Raw genomic sequence first — 22,389 nt, 5'->3', positions numbered from 1 at the left:
GATATCAACCGATATATGCAGTCGTAGAATTAACACATTATTATGCCTAATTTGGACAACCAATTATGGTGACGATAAGGTACTTTTAAAAAATAATAATAAAATAAGATAAATAAATTAAAAACATTTTCTTGAATAAAAAAGAAAGTAAAACAATATCAAAACAGTTACATAGAAACTAGTAATTAATGAAAATGAGTAAAATTAACTGTTAAAGGTTAGAACTATTAGTGGACCAGCAGCACGCACAATCATGTGTGCTTACGGACTGTATCCCTTGCAGACTGTATTGATATATATTGATATATAATGTAGGAAGCAGATTATTAATAAGAGAAAGAAACAACCCTTTTGTGTGAATGAGTGTGGGGATGGGGGAGGGAGTTTTTTTGGGTTGGTGCACTAATTGTAAGTGTATCTTGTGTTTTTTATGTTGAATAAAAAAATAAAATAAAAACAAAAAACAAAAAAAAACGATACCAATAATAAAAACGATACCGATAATTTACACTTTAAGGCATTTATCGGCCGATAATATCAGCAGGCCGATATTATCGGACATCTCTAATAATAATATGACTCCTTTAATGCGGTGCGCCTTATATATGAAAAAAGATTTTTTTTAAAAATAGACCATTCATCGGCAGTGCGCCTTATAAACGGGTGAGCCCTATGGTCCGGAAAGTACGGTAATCTTGCTCAAATTTGACACATGTGCCCGGCAGTGTGCACCACATTTTCACGGGGATTCAGCAAAACACCCTTATATTACATTGTGTGAGTAACTTTTGGGGCTTTTTATCATAGCGCCGCCATGTGGTGTATTTGTCAAATAAATAATGGAGCAGTCACCACAATAGGAGCGCATGTTTTGACACATGTTCAGTCTTTTGTGTGCAGCGGCTCAGGAGCAAAAGAGCTAGCTTGTGACATGTTTTCGCAGCAATAACCTCAGAGCGATCACGTTAACATGGAAAAGTGACACTGTCGGTGGGAGGGGGAGGGGTTTGAGGGTGGTTTGGGGGGGGGGGGCTGGGTCGTGGAATGAACACTTGAATTGTGAGAGGTGGTGTTTTTTTTTTTTTTGGTGAGGGGTGTGTGTGCAAAGAGAGGCAGGTGGCATTATCTCAACACGAGCCATTAAAGCTGTCTCTTTATGAGCGCCTATCAAAACGAGTGCAACAATCATGGCTACTTAGAGTGGGGGTGGTTGGAATTGTCGGAGCAGGTGCTGCCTGCAGCACAAAGAGGGTCTGGCTGGAATGAGGTGACACAACAGACCCCCCTCTACCAACACCATTTTTGGAAAAGTAGGCTTGTGCTGCGACGGAGGACGTAGCGCACGGCACAAACAGGCCAACCGGGAAAGACAAAGCTGAGGGGAGGATTTAGCATTTAACTTCCACCGGTGCATTCATATTAGGATTATCAATATAACTATACACATAAGTACTGAAGGGTTATACAACTCAAGTGTAAAACTCTCAATGTGGAATTGACATTAATCATTGTGAATTAAAAAGTTAAACTCTGGGGTCTAGGCCATATTGTGTGGTACAAAATGCATCCATCCATCCATATTTGTCCCTTGTTAATAAATATAATTGGGAAATTGTTTTGTTTTATTTTTTTTACATGTTATTTATTGATTTATACATTATATTCAATTCATAGAAATAATAAATGTTTGCATATATCAGTTATTAAATATAACTGGGGAATTATGGGTTGTTGTTTTTTTAGTTTTTTACCACATTTTATTTATTGATTTATACATTCTAATTATTTAATAGAAATAATATATTTGTGCATATACAATATTAGTTAATAAATATTACTGGGTAATTATGTTTTCTTTTGGTTTAGATTTTTTCCACATTTTATTTATTTATGTATACATTGTATTTATTTAATAGAAATAATACATTTGTGCAAATACAGTATCAGTTAATAAAGATAACTGGGTAATTATGTTTTTTTGGTTTAGTTTTTTTCCACATTTTATTAATTGATTTTTACATTCTATTTGACTAATATAAATAATACATTTTTGCATATATTAGTTAATGCATATAACTGGGAAATAGTTTTTTTTGTTCAGTTTTTTTCCCACATCTTATTTATTGATTTTTACACTCTATTTATTTAATAAAAATAATATATTTTTGCATATATTAGTTAATAAATATAGCTGGGTAATTCCGTTTTTTTTGTTTAGTTTTTTTTCCACATTTTATTTATTGATTTATACATTGTATTTATTTAATAGAAATTATAAATTTTTGCATATATTAGTTAATAAACATAACTGGGAAATTATGTTCTTTTGTCTAGTTTTTTTCCCACATTTTATTTATTGATTTATACATTCTATTTATTTGATAGAAATAATACAATTGTGCATATACAGCATTAGTTCATAAATATTATTGGGTGATTATATTTTTTTTGGTTTAGTTTTTTTCCACATTTTATTTATTTATTTATACATTCTATTTATTTAATAGAAATAATACATTTGTGCTTATACAGCATTAGTTAGTAAATACTACTGGGTAATCATGTTTTTTGTTTGTTTTATTTATTGATTTTTAATTCTATTTATTTAACGTAAATAATAAATGTTTGCATATACTGTACATGTATTAGCTAATAAATATAACAAGGAAATTATGTTTTTTTGTTTAGTTTTTCCCCACATCTTATTTATTGGTTTATACATTTATATATTCTATTTCTATTCATATACATTTTTCTAATCTGCGAACTACCGCAGATCCATGGAGTGTCCACTGACCTTAAATACAATAATATACAATAATATGTATAGACTTTAATATGCAGTGGTTTACATTAGTTTGCTTGCATGACTTTTGGGGAACAAAATAGTTTAAAAATGTCTTTACTTTTTTTGTACAGTAATATTAAAGTTAATCTGTAGGGTCTAAACTAAAATGTAAATTACTGTATGTTTTTTTTTGTTAAAATGTTTTATATTCTTTTAATTGAGTTATTGATTTGTAGGGGTGTCAAAAAAATCGATTTCCGAATGAATCGCGATTCCTATGTGTAACGATTCTTAATCGATTTTTTAAAAATCAAGTTGATTTAAAAAAATAAATTAAAAAAAGTCCCCAAAATCTGTCCTGTCCAGCCACTTTAGTACATGTTTGGGTAGAATGTTATCAAATAAAACCAGTTTTCTTTTAAGTAATATAGAAATGTTTCAGAGCTGTTTATCTAATTTAAATGTAGTTAATCATAGAAATGGCACACAATGTTATTTGAGATAGGCTCCAGCACCCCCTGCGACCCCAAAGGGGATAAGCGGTAGAAAATGGATGAATGGATGATTTTGAATGGAGAATCGATTCTGAATCGAATCGTTACCCCCAAAAATCGAATCGCGTGGTGCCCAAAGATTCACAATCCTATTGAAATTGATTTCATTAATACAAAATCTAGCGATTGGCTAGCGACCACTGTAGGGTGTGCCCCTCCTCTCTCCCAAAGTCAGCTGGGATAGGCTCTTGTTTATCTGCGACCCGAGTGAGGATAAGCGGTATAGAAAATGGATGGATGGATATTTTTCTTATCCTGCAAATTACAACATGCACAGCGAGGCCCGTTAACATTAAATTAATAGATTTTTTTATTTTTTTATTATAGAATTTAACAAGCATGAATGAGATTTACATTAGCTTGCTTGCAATACTTTTGGGGAACAAAATACTTCCATCCATCCATTTTCTACCGCTTATTCCCTTCGGGGTCGCGGGGGGCGCTGGAGCCTATCTCAGCTACAATCGGGCGGAAGGCGGGGTACACCCTGGACAAGTCGCCACTTTATAAAATGTATTTAACGTAAACAACAAAGCAATGCATAAATTAGTTAAACAGGGAAATTGTGTTTTTTGTTGAGTTTTTTTTCATATTTTGTTGATTTATTCATTTTATTTAATTAATACAATTAACATAATTTTCAAATCCTGAAAACTAAAGCCTTTGTGCAATCAGGGTTCATGAGCATACATTTAAAAAATATATATATAAAATAGAATATGCAAAACTAAGAGTTTTTACAATTATATTAGCTTGCGTGCATGACTTTTGGGGAACAAAATATGTTTTTTTTTTTGTTTTTTTTTACATGTATGAAATAAAATGTCACCAAACACAATATGAAATATTTCCCAACAGCTTCCACAACAAAAATGGTGTAGAAAGCTTCCGCCTGGAAACTTTCACATACTTTGTAAGCTTTCTTTCAAGTAAAAACGCAAACATGCGGAATACAAAATGTTCTCGCAAGAATATAAAGGAAAATCACACAAAAAGTACTATTTTGTGTACAATAAGCCTTGAAAAAGTACAATTTTTTCCTCTAATTTTAAGTTGTTAATAAACAATTATTATTCCAAATATTAAAAAACAAAACAAGAAAAGGCCAAAAGTTTGGACACACCTTTTCAATGGGTTTTCTTTATTTTCATGACTATTTACATTGTAGATTGTCACTGAAGGCATTAAAACTATGAATGAACACACAAAAAAAGGTGAAATAACTGAAAACATGTTTTATATTCCATTTTTAGCCACCCTTTGCTCTGATTACTGCTTTGCACACTCTGGGCATTCTCTCGATGAGCTTCAAGAGGTAGTCACCTGAAATGGTTTTCACTTCACAGGTGTCATAGTTTTGATGCCTTCAGTGACAATCTACAATGCAAATAGTCATGAAAATAAAGAAAAACGCACTGAAATGAGAAGGTGTGTCCAAACTTTTGTCCTGTATTGTACGTGTTTTTGTACAAATTCCTACAAAATAAGGGGAACTGTGAGCTCGGTGTATTAATAGGGATGATATGATACGAATGTGCAAAATATTTTGTTTCAGGGAGGATTTCACATAAAGGTTTATCAGAGCGAGAAAGGGTTGTGACACTCGAAAGCTCTCAGACCTTGAAAGTCATCACCCTTTCCCGATGTGTGACCTTTCCTTCAGCCTCAGTCTGTGAAACACCTGTGAGAAATATTACACAGCCTGTCTCCCGGGACACGCCATGTGACCTTTTCAGGTGTCAAGAGCTCACGTCCAACAAGCCCGCTAAGACCACCGAGTGCGGGGGGGGGCAGTAGCAGCGTACTGTAGTACCCACTGACTGATTGACAACTGAGGCGGCCACAGTGGAAGGTACGCTTCGCTGACCCCACTCTTTTGGCACGATTAATCCGACAACTTGTGACCATTGCACCTACCAGTTATCGTTCCAGCCATCAATTTGGACGATAGAAATATAGCATACATTGTGTAGAACAGCGCTGCATCATACTGTTTAGTTTTTAGTTACTCTATTGCAGGCCTGGGCAATTATTTTGACTCGGTGGGCCAAATTTAGAGGAAAAAATGTGTCTGGGGGCCGATATATCTGATTTTTAGGACCACTAATCCAAAACCTCACAATAATGTCTGATTGAATGCTAAAAACGTTATGACTGACCGCCTTAAAAAACAGAATGGAATTTACACTTTTTTTACTGAATGAGACACCCAGAATGTACAAGAAAATAAAGAATGTGGGATTTACAATATTAACTATGAACGATAAAACACTGAATATTGACAACATATGAACGTCACACCCCCTCTCGATCGACGTATTTTACAATCAAGCGAAATGCAACAAAAATGCAACAAACACCGCAAAAGGGTAACAAAAAACCCCACCTACAATCTGATAAAAATGATATATCACTAAGCTTTAGAACTTTGTTGTGAAAATCTCCTTCCGTGTCTGTCCCTGACACCCGCATTATCAGGCTCGCTCTGGAAACACTCTGTGGAAACGCTCCCCACCCACACTGCTTGGTGCCTCGTCTGAGCTGCTGTGATTTAGATGACCATAGTAACTATTATACCATGCAAAAGCGCAGATTACAACCATTGAAATACTTTGTATAGTTCGAAACTTACGGTCATTTGAAAACATCACTGCACATCATAGTGGTAGCTACAGTTTCCATCTTAAAGATCTAAAAACATTATTTGGGAATGTCCGGCGGGCCAGATTAAAAAGTTTAACGGGCCACATGCGGCCCCCGGGCCTTAATTTGCCCAGGTCTACTCTATTGGGTGTCATTTAGATGGCACATGTGTACCTAATGATGTGGCCCTAGGCAGAGGGGCGTGGCCAAAAGGGCTAGCAGCCCAAAACCCACCTGTTGTCGCCGGTGATGCAGGCCGCACAGGTGCCGGTGGGCTCCTCGCTTTGCTCGTAGTAGCGGGCGTCCACGTGGGCTTCCTCCGCCTTCTTCTTCAGGATCTCCCCGAAGCGGTCGGTGCCAATGCAGCCGAAGAAGGTCGCCACCTTGTGGGGCTTCTGGATCATCCACTGGCAGAGGCAAAACAAACAAAAAATAAAACATTAGAAGAAGAGAAATTGGAGAAAGTCTGTTTGAAGGGCTGGAATGGAACAACAACAACGCGCCGCCAGTCGTAAACAAGGCGACGCCAGTGCGCACACAGAGGAACTGTTGTCCTCTTTCCTCGCCGCCACGCGCTAAAAGCAAACTCATCTTATTTACACAAGCGCTATAACGCAAGGCTGCATCCACACCTCGCACACAAACAACCACTCTGAGGGAGGGTTTCTACATAAAACTACTCTGTGGACATGTTTTTAAGGTTTCACGCATTTTTTCAATAGCAAATTAGGACTCAGAACTAAATAGCACAGCCTTCTAGATTTGCCATGACGCTCAATCACTCAATGGGTAGAATCTTGCAAGGCTGGTATTGTTTATCACAAGTCAAACGCAACATTGAGTCCTATTTTTTGCACTATTTTATTTTGGCGCTTGCTTTGCACTGAACGTGTTAATGCTGTGTGACCTGCTGTCTTTCCCACTGCAGTGAACAATACTGCAACACGTCAACATAAACATGGAAATTAGATAAATGCTTTAAAATGTGATATCGGAAATTATCGGTATCGGTTTCAAAAAGTAAAATGTATGACTTTTTAAAACGCCGCTGTGTACACGGACGTAGGGAGAAGTACAGAGCGCCAATAAACCTTAAAGGCACTGCCTTTGCGTGCCGGCCCAATCACATAATATCTACGGCTTTTCACACACATAAGAGAATGCAATGCATACCTGGTCAACAGCTATACAGGTCACACTGAGGGTGGCTGTATAAACAACTTTAACACTGTTACAAATATGCGCCACACTGTGAACCCACACCAAACAAGAATGACAAACACATTTCGGGAGAACATCCGCACCGTAACACAACATAAACACAACAGAACAAATACCCAGAACCCCTTGCAGCACTAACTCTTCCGGGACGCTACAATATACACCCCCCGCTACCATCCCCCCCACCTCAACCTCCTCATGCTTTCTCAGTGAGAGCATGTCCCAAATTCCAAGCTGCTGTTTTGAGGCATGTTAAAAAAAATAATGCACTTTGTGACTTCAATAATAAATATGGCAGTGCCATGTTGGCATTTTTTTTTACATAACTTGAGTTGATTTATTTTGGAAAACCTTGTTACATTGTTTAATGCATCCAGCGGGGCATCACAACAAAATTAGGCATAATGATGTGTTAATTCCACGACTGTATATATCGGTATCTGTTGATATCGGAATCGGTAATTAAGAGTTGGACAATATCGGAATATCGGATATCGGCAAAAAAGCCATTATCGGACATCTCTAGAAAATAGCTCTGAGTCTCAGATTTTATGTCGACAAAAACAGTCAACCATGTATGTCGACGTTGGCTTAAAGTACCAGTAGAGTGGAAAATTAAGTTGACTTATATCAGTGGTTCTTAACCTTGTTGGAGGTAGCGAACCCCACCAGTTTCATATGCGCATTCACCGAACCCTTCTTTAGTGAAAGATAAAATGTTTATTTTTTTTCAAATTCAAGACAAATCTGTATGTTTTTGGTAACACTTTAGTATGGGGAACATATTCTAAGTAACAAAGACTTAATTGAGAGTTTTTTGGACACTAGGGGAACATATTCTAAGTAACAAAGACTTAATTTAGAGTTATTTGGTTAGGGTTAGGGTTAGAGGGTTAGGGCCAGGGTTAGAGGGTTAGGGTTATAATAAGGCCATGCCAAACAAGGCATTAATAAGTACTTAATAATGACTAGTTAAGAGCCAATATATTACTAATTTGCATGTTGATAAGCAACTAATTAATGGGGAATATGTTCCCCATACTAAAGTGTTACTATGTTTTTTTACTGGTGCACAAAATGAACCGTGCATGGACATCACTTTGTTTAAAGAACAAAACCAACACAGTGCATAAACTCACAACAAATTACACACCTGCAAATCAGTCTGACTTCTGCTGTTGCCGTATCCGTAATACGCCGATAGGGAGAAGTTTTTATTTACACGATGAGTCAGGTGTGTCTTGACCTCCGCCGAACCCCTGAGAACCAACTCACCGAACCCCTAGGGTTCGATCGAACCCAGGTTAAGAACCACTGCTTTATATGCTTACTTGTGTTGTTTCATTGTGTCCATTAAACCATATCCAAGTGTATATACAATCTGCAAAGTATGTAAAAATACTGTCGAGACATCACAAAATCCTACAAATTTAGTCAGCCATTTTGAATATTCCACTCCGGTAATTTCCGTAGATTCCACGTCACTGTAGTAACACTTCTGCACTCGGACCACATCATCAGATCAGTCATACTGGAAATGCGCGAAAATTATGCAGAGATGCGTTGTTTATCATTCACCATCCTTATGTAAGACAAAAACACATTTACTTGGCTTTTTTATGCATTTGAAATCGTAAATAAATAGCTAACAATTGAGTCAACAGATGGAGAATCATTATACTCTCTCTAAAAACAAGCAGAAACCGCTAACAATACTCTATTCACATGTCGTGACCTGAACATTAATCAAATAGGAGTGATATTGTTATTATAAGAGCTAACGCAGACGGCCTATTGATAGCATCGATAGCTGGATTCGATACCCATTCCTACATATCATATTTGTGTGGGTCAACAAACAATATGACGCAACGCCTCAGGTTGGAGAATATGATGTCATAAATGTAGAGGGGGAAATGAGTGTCTCCATGGTGACAGCGGATATACAGGAAAAAACTTCATTTAAATAAAGTGGTCTGCACCACTTTTGCACCTGTTATCAATTGTACTCGCAGTCTTAGTAGATCACACGCAACACGGCCATTAATAACACACGCAATTGTATAGTTTGCACACGCTATTTAGCACGTGTTATTTGTAATTGGTGAGAAAAAGTTTAAATTTTGCCTTGCAAAATTGGTGATAATGACAATGTTAGGGAATAGTCATATTTTTGTGGGAAAATGTCACAGAAATAAAGTCAAGTTAAAAATAAGAATTAAAAAGTAATAATAAATAATAAAAAGAATTGAAAAAAAATATTAGTAATACAAAACAAAACATAAAACAAAGATACATGTAAAAAATATTTATTAGTAATAATACAAAAAAAAAATACAAATATATATATATATACATGTAAAAATTAGTTATTAGTAAATGCTGTATAAATAATATAAAATCAAATGTATATAGCAGTGTATATATAGTGAGTTGTACCATGTGACTGGTGTCTAAACTTCACTTAAATAAGGCGGTCTGCCTTATTCGGTCAGATTTGGTCAGTTCAAAAAAAGTCCCGGATTCGGTACCCATTCCCACAATATGACGCAACGCCTCAGGTTGGAGATTATGATGTCATAAATGTGGAAGGGAAATGAGTGTCTCCATGGTGACAGCCGATGTACACGCAAAAACTTAATTTAAATAAGGCAGTCTGCACCACTTTTGCACTTGTCAATTGTACATTCAGTCTTAGTAGATCACATGCAACACGCCCATTAGCAATTGTATAGTTTGCACACGCTCTTTAGCACGTGTTATTTGGCTCTTAATAGGTAATCTGCGAGAAAAAGTTGAAATTTTGCGTTGAGAAATTGGTGATAATGACATAATGTTATGGAATAGTCATATTTTCGTGGAAAAAAGTCCCAGAAATACAGTCAAGTTAAAAATAAGAATTAAAAAGTTATAATAAATAACAAAAAGCATTGAAAAAAAATATTAGTAATACAAAAAAAAAAAAAAATACATGTAAATATACAATATTTACTAATAAATATTGTATAAATAATATAAAATCAAATGTATATACCAGTGTATATATATAGTGAGTTGTACCATGTGACTGGTGTCTAAACTTCATTTAAATAAGGCGGTCTGCCTTATTCGGTCAGATTTGGTCAGCTCAAAAAAAGTCCCGGATTCGGTACCCATTCCTACATATCATATTTGTGTGGGTCAACAAACAATATGACGCAACGCCTCAGGTTGGAGATTATGATGTCATAAATGTGGAAGGGAAATGAGTGTCTCCATGGTGACAGCCGATGTACACGCAAAAACTTAATTTAAATAAGGTGGTCTGCACCCCTTTTGCACTTGTTATCAACTGTACATGCAGTCTTAGTAAATCACACACAACACGCCCATTAATAACACACGCAATTTTATAGTTTGCACACGCTATTTAGCACGTGTTATTTGTAATCTGTGAGAAAAAGTTTACATTTTGCATTGGAAAATTGGTGATAATGACAATGTTAGGGAAAAGTCATATTTTTGTGGAAAAATGTCACAGAAATAAAGTCAAGTTCAAAATAGTGATAATAATTAAAAATAAAAAAATTATATATATATATACATATAAAAATGACTTATTAGGAAATGTTGTATAAATAATATCAAATCAAATGTATATAGCAGTGTATATATAGTGAGTTGTACCATGTGACTGGTTTCTAAACTTCATTTAAATAAGGCGGTCTGCCTTATTCGGTCACTTCCAAAAAAGTACCGGATTCGGTACCCATTCCTACATGTCATATTTGTGTGGGTCAACAACATTATGACGCAACGCCTCAGGTTGGAGATTATGATGTCATAAATGTGGAAGGGGAACTGAGTGTCTCCATGGTGACAGCCGATGTACACGCAAAAACTTCATTTAAATAAAGTGGTCTGCACCACTTTTGCACTTATCAATTGTACACTCAGTCTTAGTAGATCTCCCATTAGCAATTGTATAGTTTGCACACGCTATTTAACACGTGTTATTTGGCCTTTAATAGGTAATCTGCGAGAAAAATTGGTGATAATGACAATGTTAGGGAATAGTCATATTTTTGTGGAAAAATGTAACAGAAATTAAATCAAGTTAAAAATAATAATTAAAAAGTAATAATAAATATTAAAAGGTAATAATTAAAAAAAATATTACTAATACAAAAAAAAACATAAAACTAAGAAAAATTATATTATTAAAATTATTTATTTATTTATTAGTAAATGTTGTATAAATAATATAAAATCAAATGTATATAGCAGTGTATATATAGTGAGTTGTACCATGTGACTGGTGTCTAAACGCTGTAGTGAAGTCCACTCGTCCACTTTGCTGACATAAACAAGCGTGCAAATGGGCGGCGAAAGCCAACAGAAGCGAGCTCTCCTTGTTCCTCCCCCCCTCCCTCAAAACCTTTTCTTGCTGCAGGCGCCTCGCGCTTATCAAGGTCAGCGTCTCGGGTACACGTCAAGTCCAATCTGATTCCCAGCCCCCCCCCCCGCCTCTCCCCTCCATCCCATGCAAGGTTAGGCTGTAAATAATGACAAGCGAGGCCCCAGCTCAGGTGGGAATACATGACGGGCACCTCCCCAACCCCCGGACCCCACCGGCGTCCACCCACCCTCGTCCCTACCATGACAGCATGGTGAATCACAGCACCCCCCCCCCCCCCCACCATGACCGTCGGCTGTACTCTCACTGCCAGCTCAGCTTGTCATTTTACAGGGTTGTTAACAGGCACACATACACTAACATGAGGACACTGTGCACCCACGCAGAGAAAAGGCTGACAAACACACACACTTAAAGAGATTTGCCGGAAGCTTCTCTCCTACTCTAATGAACACAAAGCAGCAATAGATAAAGAAAACGTCTTCATTATGAGCATCAAAGACAAAACCACCTCATCACACTTCATTCCCGTCATAACTTCGCCGCCGTGACGTGGCGACGTGCGCGGGTTGCCGAGGGGTCAACCTGGCTTTTCATGCTTAGTCACACCCCAATTATAGCGCAGCGCCTCCAGGGGGGAGACATTGGCGAATGCGCATCACGGCGATTCATTACTAAAGGGTTGTTGGCGTGGATTTGGGTAAAAAGGGAGGATGCTGACAGGGAAGGAGTATTAGGAACATCAACTTGAACAGGTTCCACTCTGGTTAGAGAATGCGTGATATACCGTATTTTCCGGACCATAGGGCGCAGGAAGGCGCACTGCCGATGAAGGGCCAATTTTTTTTTAATTCATATATAAGGCCTAGGACTATAAGGCGCATTAAAGGAGTCATATTATTATTATTTTTTTCTAAATGTAAAACACTTCCTTGTGGTCTACACATACTTGCCAACCTTGAGACGTCCGATTTCGGGAGGTGTATAATTCACCAAGTCAAGTATTTCATATATATATATATATATATATATATATATATATATATATATATATATATATATATATATGTAAAATAAATATATATTTATAGCTAGAATTCACTGAAAGTCAAGTATTTCTTTTATATATATGTAAAAGAAATATATATTTATAGCTAGAATTCACTGAGAGTCAAGTATTTCTTTTATTAATATATATATATATATATATATATTTCTTTTATTTATATATATATATATATATAAATATATAAAAGAAATACTTGACTTTCAGTGAATTCTAGGTATAAATATATATTTATTTTATTGTATATATATATATATATATATATATATATATATATACATATATAAAAGAAATACTTGAATTTCCGTGTTCATTTATTTACGGTACACATATACTTGTTGAGTTAAGGGTTGAATTATCCATCCTTGTTCTATTCTCTGTCACTATTTTTCTAATCATGCTGAACACCCTCTCTGATGATGCATTGATGTGTGGCACGCACAAAAGTGCTTTCATCAAATGCACTAGATGGCAGTATTGTCCTGTTTAAGAGTGTCACAACATTGCTGTTTACGGCAGACGAACTGCTTTACGGTAGACCAAAACGTGAGTGCTGTTGTTGTGTGTTGTTGCCGCGCTGGGAGGACATTAATGAAACTGCCTAACAATAAACCCACATAAGAAACCAAAAACTCGCCCTCGATCATTCTACAGTTATAACGTCATTGGGCAGGCACACCGTTTATATTGTGGAACCTGAGTCCGCCTGAATTTCGGGAGATTTTCGGGAGATAATTTGTCCTGGGAGGTTTTCGGGAGAGGCGCTGAATTTCGTGAGTCTCCCGGAAAATCCGGGAGTGTTGGCAAGTATGTCTACATGACATGTAATGGTGGTTCTTTGGTCAAAATGGTGCATAAATTATGTTTTACAGATCATCTTCAAGCCGCTTTCTGACAGTCGCTTCAGGATGCGCGGTTTTGTGGGCGGTCTTATTTACGTGGCTCACCTTCGGCAGCGCCTTCTCCCCGTCATCTTTGTTGTAGCGTGCAAGGACGGGAGTGGAAGAAGTGTCACAAGATGGCGCTAACTGTTTTAATGACATTCAGACTTTACTTAAATCAATAACGGAGCAGCATCTCCTCATACGGAAACAACAACACAGGAAATGTGTCCCGTGAAAAACCGTCCGACCAGAACTCTCTAATAACTAAAGTTGGCAGACAGCTAACAAACAATCCAAAGCAGATTAATCCATTTAGGCTCTTTATTGTTGTTGATCTTGCTTTGTCTTTTCCCATCTTTACTTTTGTCTTGCACTATTTATTTGTTTGAACTGAAATACACACAATGACAAATGTATAAGCTATGTGATTCAATTAACAATATGTAAATATTAGCGTCACACAAATATACAGTACTATCATCAAACAAATACTTCTGAGTGTTGAAACTATTTCGATGGTGGAAATACACGACTTGCAGCCATTTTAAGTCCTCAAAACATCCATTGAAACAGTGCACAAAAAAATAGTTTTTTTCAATAAACATCTTAGTATCAAACTTAACCACTTTCCACCTTAATATTGAGTTACATAAACAAGTTAAACAGTTTACTTACAGACTTATCTTTTCCAAGGCTTGTAATGGCTAACACAACTTGTCTACTTCTCAATTGTCTCAACCCGGAAGTGCCCAAACTAATGACGCGTAGTATTTTCATATCGCCACAAGGTGTCAGTAAGAGTCTACAATCAAATGGGCATAACATTGCAGGTCCCACAGGGCATTTCCTGTACGTGGGAAGGGATTCGAATAAAGAACCAACTCTTTTTCTTTACTATAGGGATTCGAGACCATGGAATCGATTCTTTTCTTATCAAATAACCAGGAGAACCAATTTCGAACATCATCCCTATGCACCGGTATGTTTTAGCACTTCCATAGCGAGTTTACTGACAGATATAAGTAAGAACTTTACACTACTTTATATTAGAAATGGCAACAACGAAGGAGGAATGTCCCATAACAAGAAGATAGAGAAAAAGAAGAAACTTATCGACTACGGTGTCGGCACGGACTACAAAGGCGGATGCGAGCAATTTTTCAGGAATTATGCAGATCCCACATACAGATCAGCAGGTACCAGAAGGTAAGAAAAGTTGCTTTTGCATGATATTGCAAAACAAAACGCCAGATAATATGTCTTACCTTATACACACACCATAATAATACTCCTATGTTTAGCTTACCAAAGTCGTACTAAAAATGTTTATACATTTTTGAGCGCCGTGTGTAATGTTCTATATTTTCAATGGAACATTTAAAATGTTGGTGTTTACTTGAGACATATTGCCATCCTAGTGCAGCCTACACTTATCTCTTATGTGTGACTGCCATCTACTGGTCACACTTATCATTACACCATGTACCAAATAAAATTGCTTCAAGGTGGGTAAGCTCAACCAAACTTTTTCCTTACATTAGGCGCACCGGGTTATAAGGCGCACGGTCGAGTTTTGAGGGGAAAAAAAAGGATCGACATCTTTTATAATCGAGCAAGAGCAACAAAGATGCAACAAGGCAAAAGTGTAAAAAAACATCCACTTATTCGATATATCACCACTGTTCTGCAGAACTTTGTTGTGCCTCGCCTGCATGAAGCAGGGCTTCCTATGGTTACCGTAGTAATACTTATGTCACTCAAAAGTGACATAATTTGATGTTAAAAAAAATGTTCAGGTCATAAAATTAAAATGCAAAAAATGCAGTGTAAAAAAAAATAAAAAAGCTTTTTTAATAAAGACACAACTTAACCTCAATATTAGAGATGTCCGATAATATCGGCCGATAAATGCTTTAAAATGTAATATCGGAAAAATTATCGGTATCTGTTTCAAAAAGTAATTTTTTTATTTTTTTTTATTTTTTTGTCCTGTCCAGCTTCTCAGGCAAATCATATAATTGATGTAGATGCCCATAACAGCTGTTCAGATTGAACCCAGTTTATAATTTCCTGTTATACAATATGCCAGGCACTCTTGCACTAAAGGAGGACTATGTTATTGTTTACTTTATTACTCTAGTATACTCTGGACTGAAGCTGAGTGCCTTCATTGTTTTTGTAGCTGTTGTTTTGAGGCATGTTTAAAAAAAAATAAAAAAAATAATGCACTTTGTGAAAGTCAAAGTATAGTACTTCCCATAGTTGTAGTGGGTATCAGGATTATCTCAGGGAGAGCATGTCCCAAATTCCAAGCTGCTGTTTTGAGGCATGTTAAAAAAAAAAAAATGCACTTTGTGACTTCAATAATAAATATGGCAGTGCCATGTTGGCATTTTTTTCCATAACTTGAGTTGATTTATTTTGGAAAACCTTGTTACATTGTTTAATGCAGGGGTGCTCATTACGTCGATCGCGATCTACCGGTCGATCTCAGGGGGTGTGTCAGTCGATCACCAGCCAGGCATTAAAAAAATAGTCCTAAAAATGAGCTATCATAAATCTTCACTATGACGTCACTTTCGTCACTTGATTGACATTCACGGCACCCGCGGGTCTTCTGAGATGAGGCTGGCTGCTGCCAGCTCATTAAAATTACCGACTGGAAGGCGAGAAACACTTTATTTCAACAGACTCTGGCGCCGTACCTGTCGTCAAAACTCCAAAGACCGACTGCACAGTTGCACAATAAAAGCTCTGCTTCATCCTGCCTGCGCTACCAAAATAAGAGTCTCAGAAAGCTGCCGTGCACAAGCTAGCAAGCTACGGAGTTTGCCGACAATGTATTTCTTGTAAAGTGTATACAAAGGAGTACGGAAGCTGGACAAATAAGATGCAAAAAACCAACCACTTTCATGTGGTATTGGACAGAAAGGAGGACTTTTTTTCTCCTCCATTCGAAAATGCGGACGTTATCATCACCACTGTCTGATTCCAATCAATGCAATCACAATCAGGTAATACAACAACTTATATTCTTGTCTTCATGAAAGAAAGGAATCTATATGTATTAAACATGCTTGTATTATCTTTAACCACCTTTAACTTGTTAACAATATTAACTATATGTGTTAAACATGCTTGTATTATCTTTAACCACCTTTAAGTTGTTAACAATATTAACTATATGTGTTAAACATGCTTGTTTTATCTTTAACCACCTTTAACTTGTTAACAATATTAACTATATGTGTTAAACATGCTTGTTTTATCTTCAACCACCTTTAAGTTGTTAACAATATTAACTATTTGTGTTAAACATGCTTGTATTATTTTTAACTACCTTTAACTTGTTAACAATATTAACTATATGTGTTAAACATGCTTGCATTATCTTTAAACACCTTTAACTTGTTAACAATATTAACTATATGTATTAAACATACTTGTATTATCATTAAACACCTTTAATGTATTAACAATATTAACTATATGTGTTAAACATGCTTGCATTATCATTAAACACCTTTAACTTGTTAACAAAAACATATATTTCATAAATAAGTAAATATAAATTATATATATGAATGAGGTAGATCCCCACGACTTGATCAATTGAAAAGTAGCTCGCCTGCAGAAAAAATGTGAGCACCCCTGGTTTAATGCATCCAGCGGGGCATCACAACAAAATTAGGCATAATAATGTGTTAATTCCACGACTGTATATATCGGTATCGGGTGATATCGGAATCAGTTATTAAGAGTTGGACAATATCGGAATATCGGCAAAAAAGCCATTATCGGACATCTCCTTCAATATGTTTACTTCCGTGAACTGACATCATGCGGGTCGGTTTGCATTCACATTACAAAAAAATAAATGCGACGACATTAAAAAAATGGGATTTGACAAAAATTCAAAATGTGACATTCTACCCTGCAGTGTGAACGTAACCTAGATTTTAGGCTTTATTACCCCTCCTGTCCCCCCCAAGTGTGGTGGATTTTTTTGTACAAATAAGATGCCTCCACCGACCTCGTTTAAACACCTTGCACTCTCTGCAGTTAAATAAACGCAGCTTGAGGGGGGGTCAGACGACGGACAAATTGCATTTCCTTCCTTGGATCCCCACAATCAAACATCCGGTGGGGATTTGCGCGTTTGAGTGTTCAGGGTGTGACCCGGAATCCCTCCAGCAGACAGTTCAAAATCCCTCACTTTGGTCCACAGGCAAGCAAGCGCGTGGGAAATCCGCGAGAAGCAGACAAAACAGCTGCACTCCCAGGCTTGACCTCTGACCTCGTCTGCACCTTTGCTGCAAAGTGAGTTTAACGGCTGGTTTATTTTGACAGAGAGGAGCGAGGAGAGGGACTCTATCTGAAAAAAAACCTATAAAGATCCTGCTATCAAGTTACTGGTGTCTTTATGTCCTCTGCAGACAAAGAGCTTCCGCAGATGGAAATATCAACTCTCCGCTTACGCAGCTCACCGACGCCGCATGGCTGCACAGGTAAGCAGAATATATCCAAACACGTACCGTCCCGTACAGTAGGTATAAAAAAAGCCGACCTTGAGAGGGACGCCATCCAATCAGGCGGCTGGGCGCAAGCAAAGACCCCCTATCATTGCACTAATACACTGCCAGCATGGATGACTTCCCTCCTGCTTTCCAGCTTAAAGGGGCCATTTATGGAATGTATTAAACAGAGGACATACATCAGGATGAAATATTTAAACTGCTGTCGTGTAGACAGACGCAGAGCGGGAATCGACAATTTGGAAGCAAAGATCACTTCCCTCTCAGCGTGCCGTCATTTCACTGCTATAAGTGCAGTACCAAGATTACTACTGTATTGCACTATAAAACTGCAACTGGTATTCGGGACCAAACTGCATGTTTATTAACAGAGAAGAACAGCATGCAGTATTCTTTCTAGGATTTTCCTAGTTCATGGGCAGAGGTGGGTAGAGTAGCCAGAAATTGTACTCAAGTAAGAGTACTGTTACTTTAGAGATTTATTACTCAAGTAAAAGTAAGGAGTAGTCACCCAAATATTTACTTGAGTAAAAGTAAAAAGTATGTTGTGAAAAAACTACTCAAGTACTGAGTAACTGATGAGTAACATACACACACATATCATATATATATATATATATATATATATATATATATATATACACACACACATTTATATATATATATATATATATATATATATATATATATATACAGTATATAATTTATATTTATTTATTTTGCCGTTTTTGTTTACATGTTAAAGGTGTTTTAATGAATATACATGCGTGTTTAACACATATAGATTCCTTTCTTTCATGAAGACAAGAATATTAGTTGGTGTATTACCTGATTCTGATGACTTGCATTGATTGGAATCAGACAGTAGTTCTGATAGCGTCCACGTTTTCAAATGGAGGAGAAAAAAGTTCCTCCTTTCTGTCTAATACCACATGAAAGTGGTTGATTTTTGGCATCTTATTGGTCCAGCTTCCATATTCGTTTTTATACACTTTACAAGAAATACATTGGCGGCAAACTCCGTAGCTTGCTAGCTTGTTTGCGCTGGCTTTCGAAGACTCTTGTTTTGAAAGCGCAGGCGCGATGGAGCGGCACTTTTATTGTGAAGACAGGAACTGTGCAGTCAGTCTTTAGGCTTTTGACGGGATGTACGGTTGAAATAAAAGGGTCTTTTTTCCTTCACACTTTTGATTGATTGATTGAAACTTTTATTAGTAGATTGCACAGTACAGTACATATTCCGTACAATTGACCACTAAATGGTAACACCCCAATAAGTTTTTCAACTTGTTTAAGTCAGGTCATGTGACCGCCTGGCTCTGTTTGATTGGTCCAACGTCACCAGTGACTGCATCTGATTGGTGGAACGGAGTGAACGTCACCAGTGACTATTTGTTGAAACGCAGGCACTATGAAGGTCTGTCTGACAGACCAAAACAAACAAAGCGTGCATTAATAGATCGATAAAAAATAGTAGCGAGTAGCGAGCTGAATGTAGATAAAAGTAGCGGAGTAAAAGTAGCGTTTCTTCTCTATAAATATACTCAAGTAAAAGTAAAAGTATGTTGCATTAAAACTACTCTTAGAAGTACAATTTATCCCAAAAGTTACTCAAGTAGATGTAACGGAGTAAATGTAGCGCGTTACTACCCACCTCTGTTCATGGGCAATAGACATTATAAGTCAAACCATTAGGGTTAGGTGACAAATTATATCAATATATATCGCGATACAAACGTAATCAATATCAATAAAAATGCGTTCGGTGTATATATATATTTTTTCTTTTGTTTGGTTGCGTCGCCTTGTTGTCTCGCGGTTGATTCTGAAGTGAGAAGAGAAACAAACAATGAGTGCTGCAGAGAGCAGAGAATTTGTCATTGAAGCAGGAAAAGTCACCTCGACAGTATGGCATGTTTTTATTTAATTTTTTTTAATAAACGGACCATAGTCAGACCAAGGCACTCGTAATCATACCACACCACCTTAGCCGCGCTCACCCTTGAGCACTTAACAAGCAGAAAATAGTAAAAATTTATCAACTCACACACATATATATATATATATATATATATATATATATATATATATATATATATATATAGAAACATACATGTACATATGTGTATATAAAAAGATATAAATATATAAAAGTTTGGACACACCTTCTCATTCAATGCGTTTTCTTTATTTTCATGACTATTTACATTGTAGATTGTCACTGAAGGCATCAAAACTATGAATGAACACATGTGGAGTTATGTACTTAACAAAAAAAAGGTGAAATAACTGAAAACATGTTTTTTATTCTAGTTTCTTCAAAATAGCCACCCTTTGCTCTGATTACTTTTTCGCACAGTCTGGGCATTCTCTCGATGAGCTTCAAGAGGTAGTCACCTGAAATGGTTTTCATTTCACATGTGACTACATGTTGTCCGTCTATCTGTGTTGGCCCTGCGATGAGGTGGCGACTTGTCCAGGGTGTACCCCGCCTTCCGCCCGATTGTAGCTGAGATAGGCTCCAGCGCCCCCCGCGACCCCAAAGGGAATAAGCGGTAGAAAATGGATGGATGGATGGATGTGTGCTTGAAGCTCATGGAGAGAATGCCAAGAGTGTGCAAAACAGTAATCAGAGCAAAGGGTGGCTATTTTGAAGAAACTGGAATATAAAACATGTTTTTAGTTATTTAACCTTTTTTTGTTAAGTACATAACTCCACGTGTGTTCATTCATAGTTTTGATGCCTTCAGTGACAATCTACAATGTAAATAGTCATGAAAATAAAGAAAACGCACACTCTTGGCATTCTCTCAATGAGCTTCAAGCACAACTGTACGAAAAAGTGATTTGAAAGCATGTGTTAATCACAAAGAGTATGATCAAAGCTTAGGTCAGGCTGATTACATAAATAAATAATAATCAAATATACTGCAAAAGACTCATAATACTGCTGAAACTTAAATGTACATAAAACTGTGCAGTGCTAAAATGCATAATTTTCAATTAAATAAATAATACATAATAAAATATGTTGTCAATAGTGCAAATTAAAATACAGTTTTAGTCATAATGTTTGCGCTTAAGAAACTTCCCTATGACTTTAATTCGGGACTTCTTCTGTTTGCTTGAGATTGTCATTACTGCCACAAGTGGTGGAAAAGTGTATCACAACTGAGTACCGCTGAGACCGATACAGACCACAACTGATAAACAGATATTTTTGGCGACCCTCGAGGGGGCGCTAACATCCCAACAAAGGTTAAAAAAACACTGATGTCGACCACAAGGAAGTAATATAATAATATAACCCATTTGCTGTGAGTCCTGCCTCATCCCACAGTTATGTATGTTTTACCGGTGGCTATAGGATAGCGCTATTCAACTGGCGACCCGGGGTCCAAATCCGACACCATACAGGGTTCAGTTCAATACATTTTTGCAGAAAACTCCTAAAAACACGAGTGTTCCTGTTGTATTGTAGCACTTGTACCACTGTAAACACATTGCCAGATCCTTGCATTGACATTATACCCTTGCTAGCAAACTGGGGTCCAAATTTGTGATTTACATAACTTAGCGGTCCTCAAGGCACCCCTTTACGCTTCTCTTTTTTGTCAGTTCCCAAAATGTTTTTGTAATGTGATTTATGTAACTAAGGTGTAGCTGTAGCTTGTTTACTTCAGATGCAGTCAGGAGTCATTTGTTCAACTTCTTTAGTTATACTAGTGGTGTTCCTGTCTATCTATTAAACGAGACAAGAAGCAAGGAATTAAACAGAGACAGAATTTAATTTGGCTCAATTTGAGGAGAAACGTCTGGGCTGTACTCTTGTAGAGTCTCCAGCACGCTCTGGCGAAATATTGTACGCCACCTCTTTTATTTGGACTTTCCCTGATTACATGGCAACAGCTGTTTCTAAGGTACGTGGGTCGTAAACAGCCATCGCCTTTGATTACAACAGTTCAAAGAAAAGGTTGTAAAACAGTTCACAGAAAAAGTCGTAAAACAGTTCAAACAAGCGGTGCCTGGAGGGGAGTCAGGCCCTGCTTCCTCTCCGCTTTGTAGTTCTTGGGTCAGACAATATCTTTCTGTTGATTACAATACATGAAAGAAACAGAACACCTTCATGTTGCTTCCCATCCTACACAGTGGAGTTTTACAAGCCTTTTGAGTGGTAGGATTAAAGGGGAACATTATCACCAGACCTATGTAAGCGTCAATATATACCTTGATGTTGCAGAAAAAAGACCATATATTTTTTAACCGATTTCCGAACTCTAAATGGGTGAATTTTGGCGAATT

General features: G+C 36.9%; 1 protein-coding gene across 2 annotated transcripts in view; it reads right to left on the bottom strand.

Annotated features, from left to right (window-relative positions):
- LOC133610400 (adenosine kinase-like) overlaps positions 1–22,389 on the bottom strand; it is a 310,119-nt gene that overhangs the window by 158,140 nt on the left and 129,590 nt on the right. For both annotated transcript variants that reach the window (XM_061966612.2, XM_061966613.2), the window contains exon 5: positions 6,220–6,392. In XM_061966612.2, coding sequence (XP_061822596.2) covers positions 6,220–6,392 — 173 coding nt within the window. The remainder of the gene's footprint in view (positions 1–6,219; positions 6,393–22,389) is intronic.

This window comes from Nerophis lumbriciformis, linkage group LG11 (genome assembly GCF_033978685.3).
Source record: "Nerophis lumbriciformis linkage group LG11, RoL_Nlum_v2.1, whole genome shotgun sequence".
Taxonomy (NCBI): domain Eukaryota; kingdom Metazoa; phylum Chordata; class Actinopteri; order Syngnathiformes; family Syngnathidae; genus Nerophis; species Nerophis lumbriciformis.
Note: the sequence above shows the minus strand (reverse complement) of the source record. Positions and strands in the feature narration are given on the sequence as shown.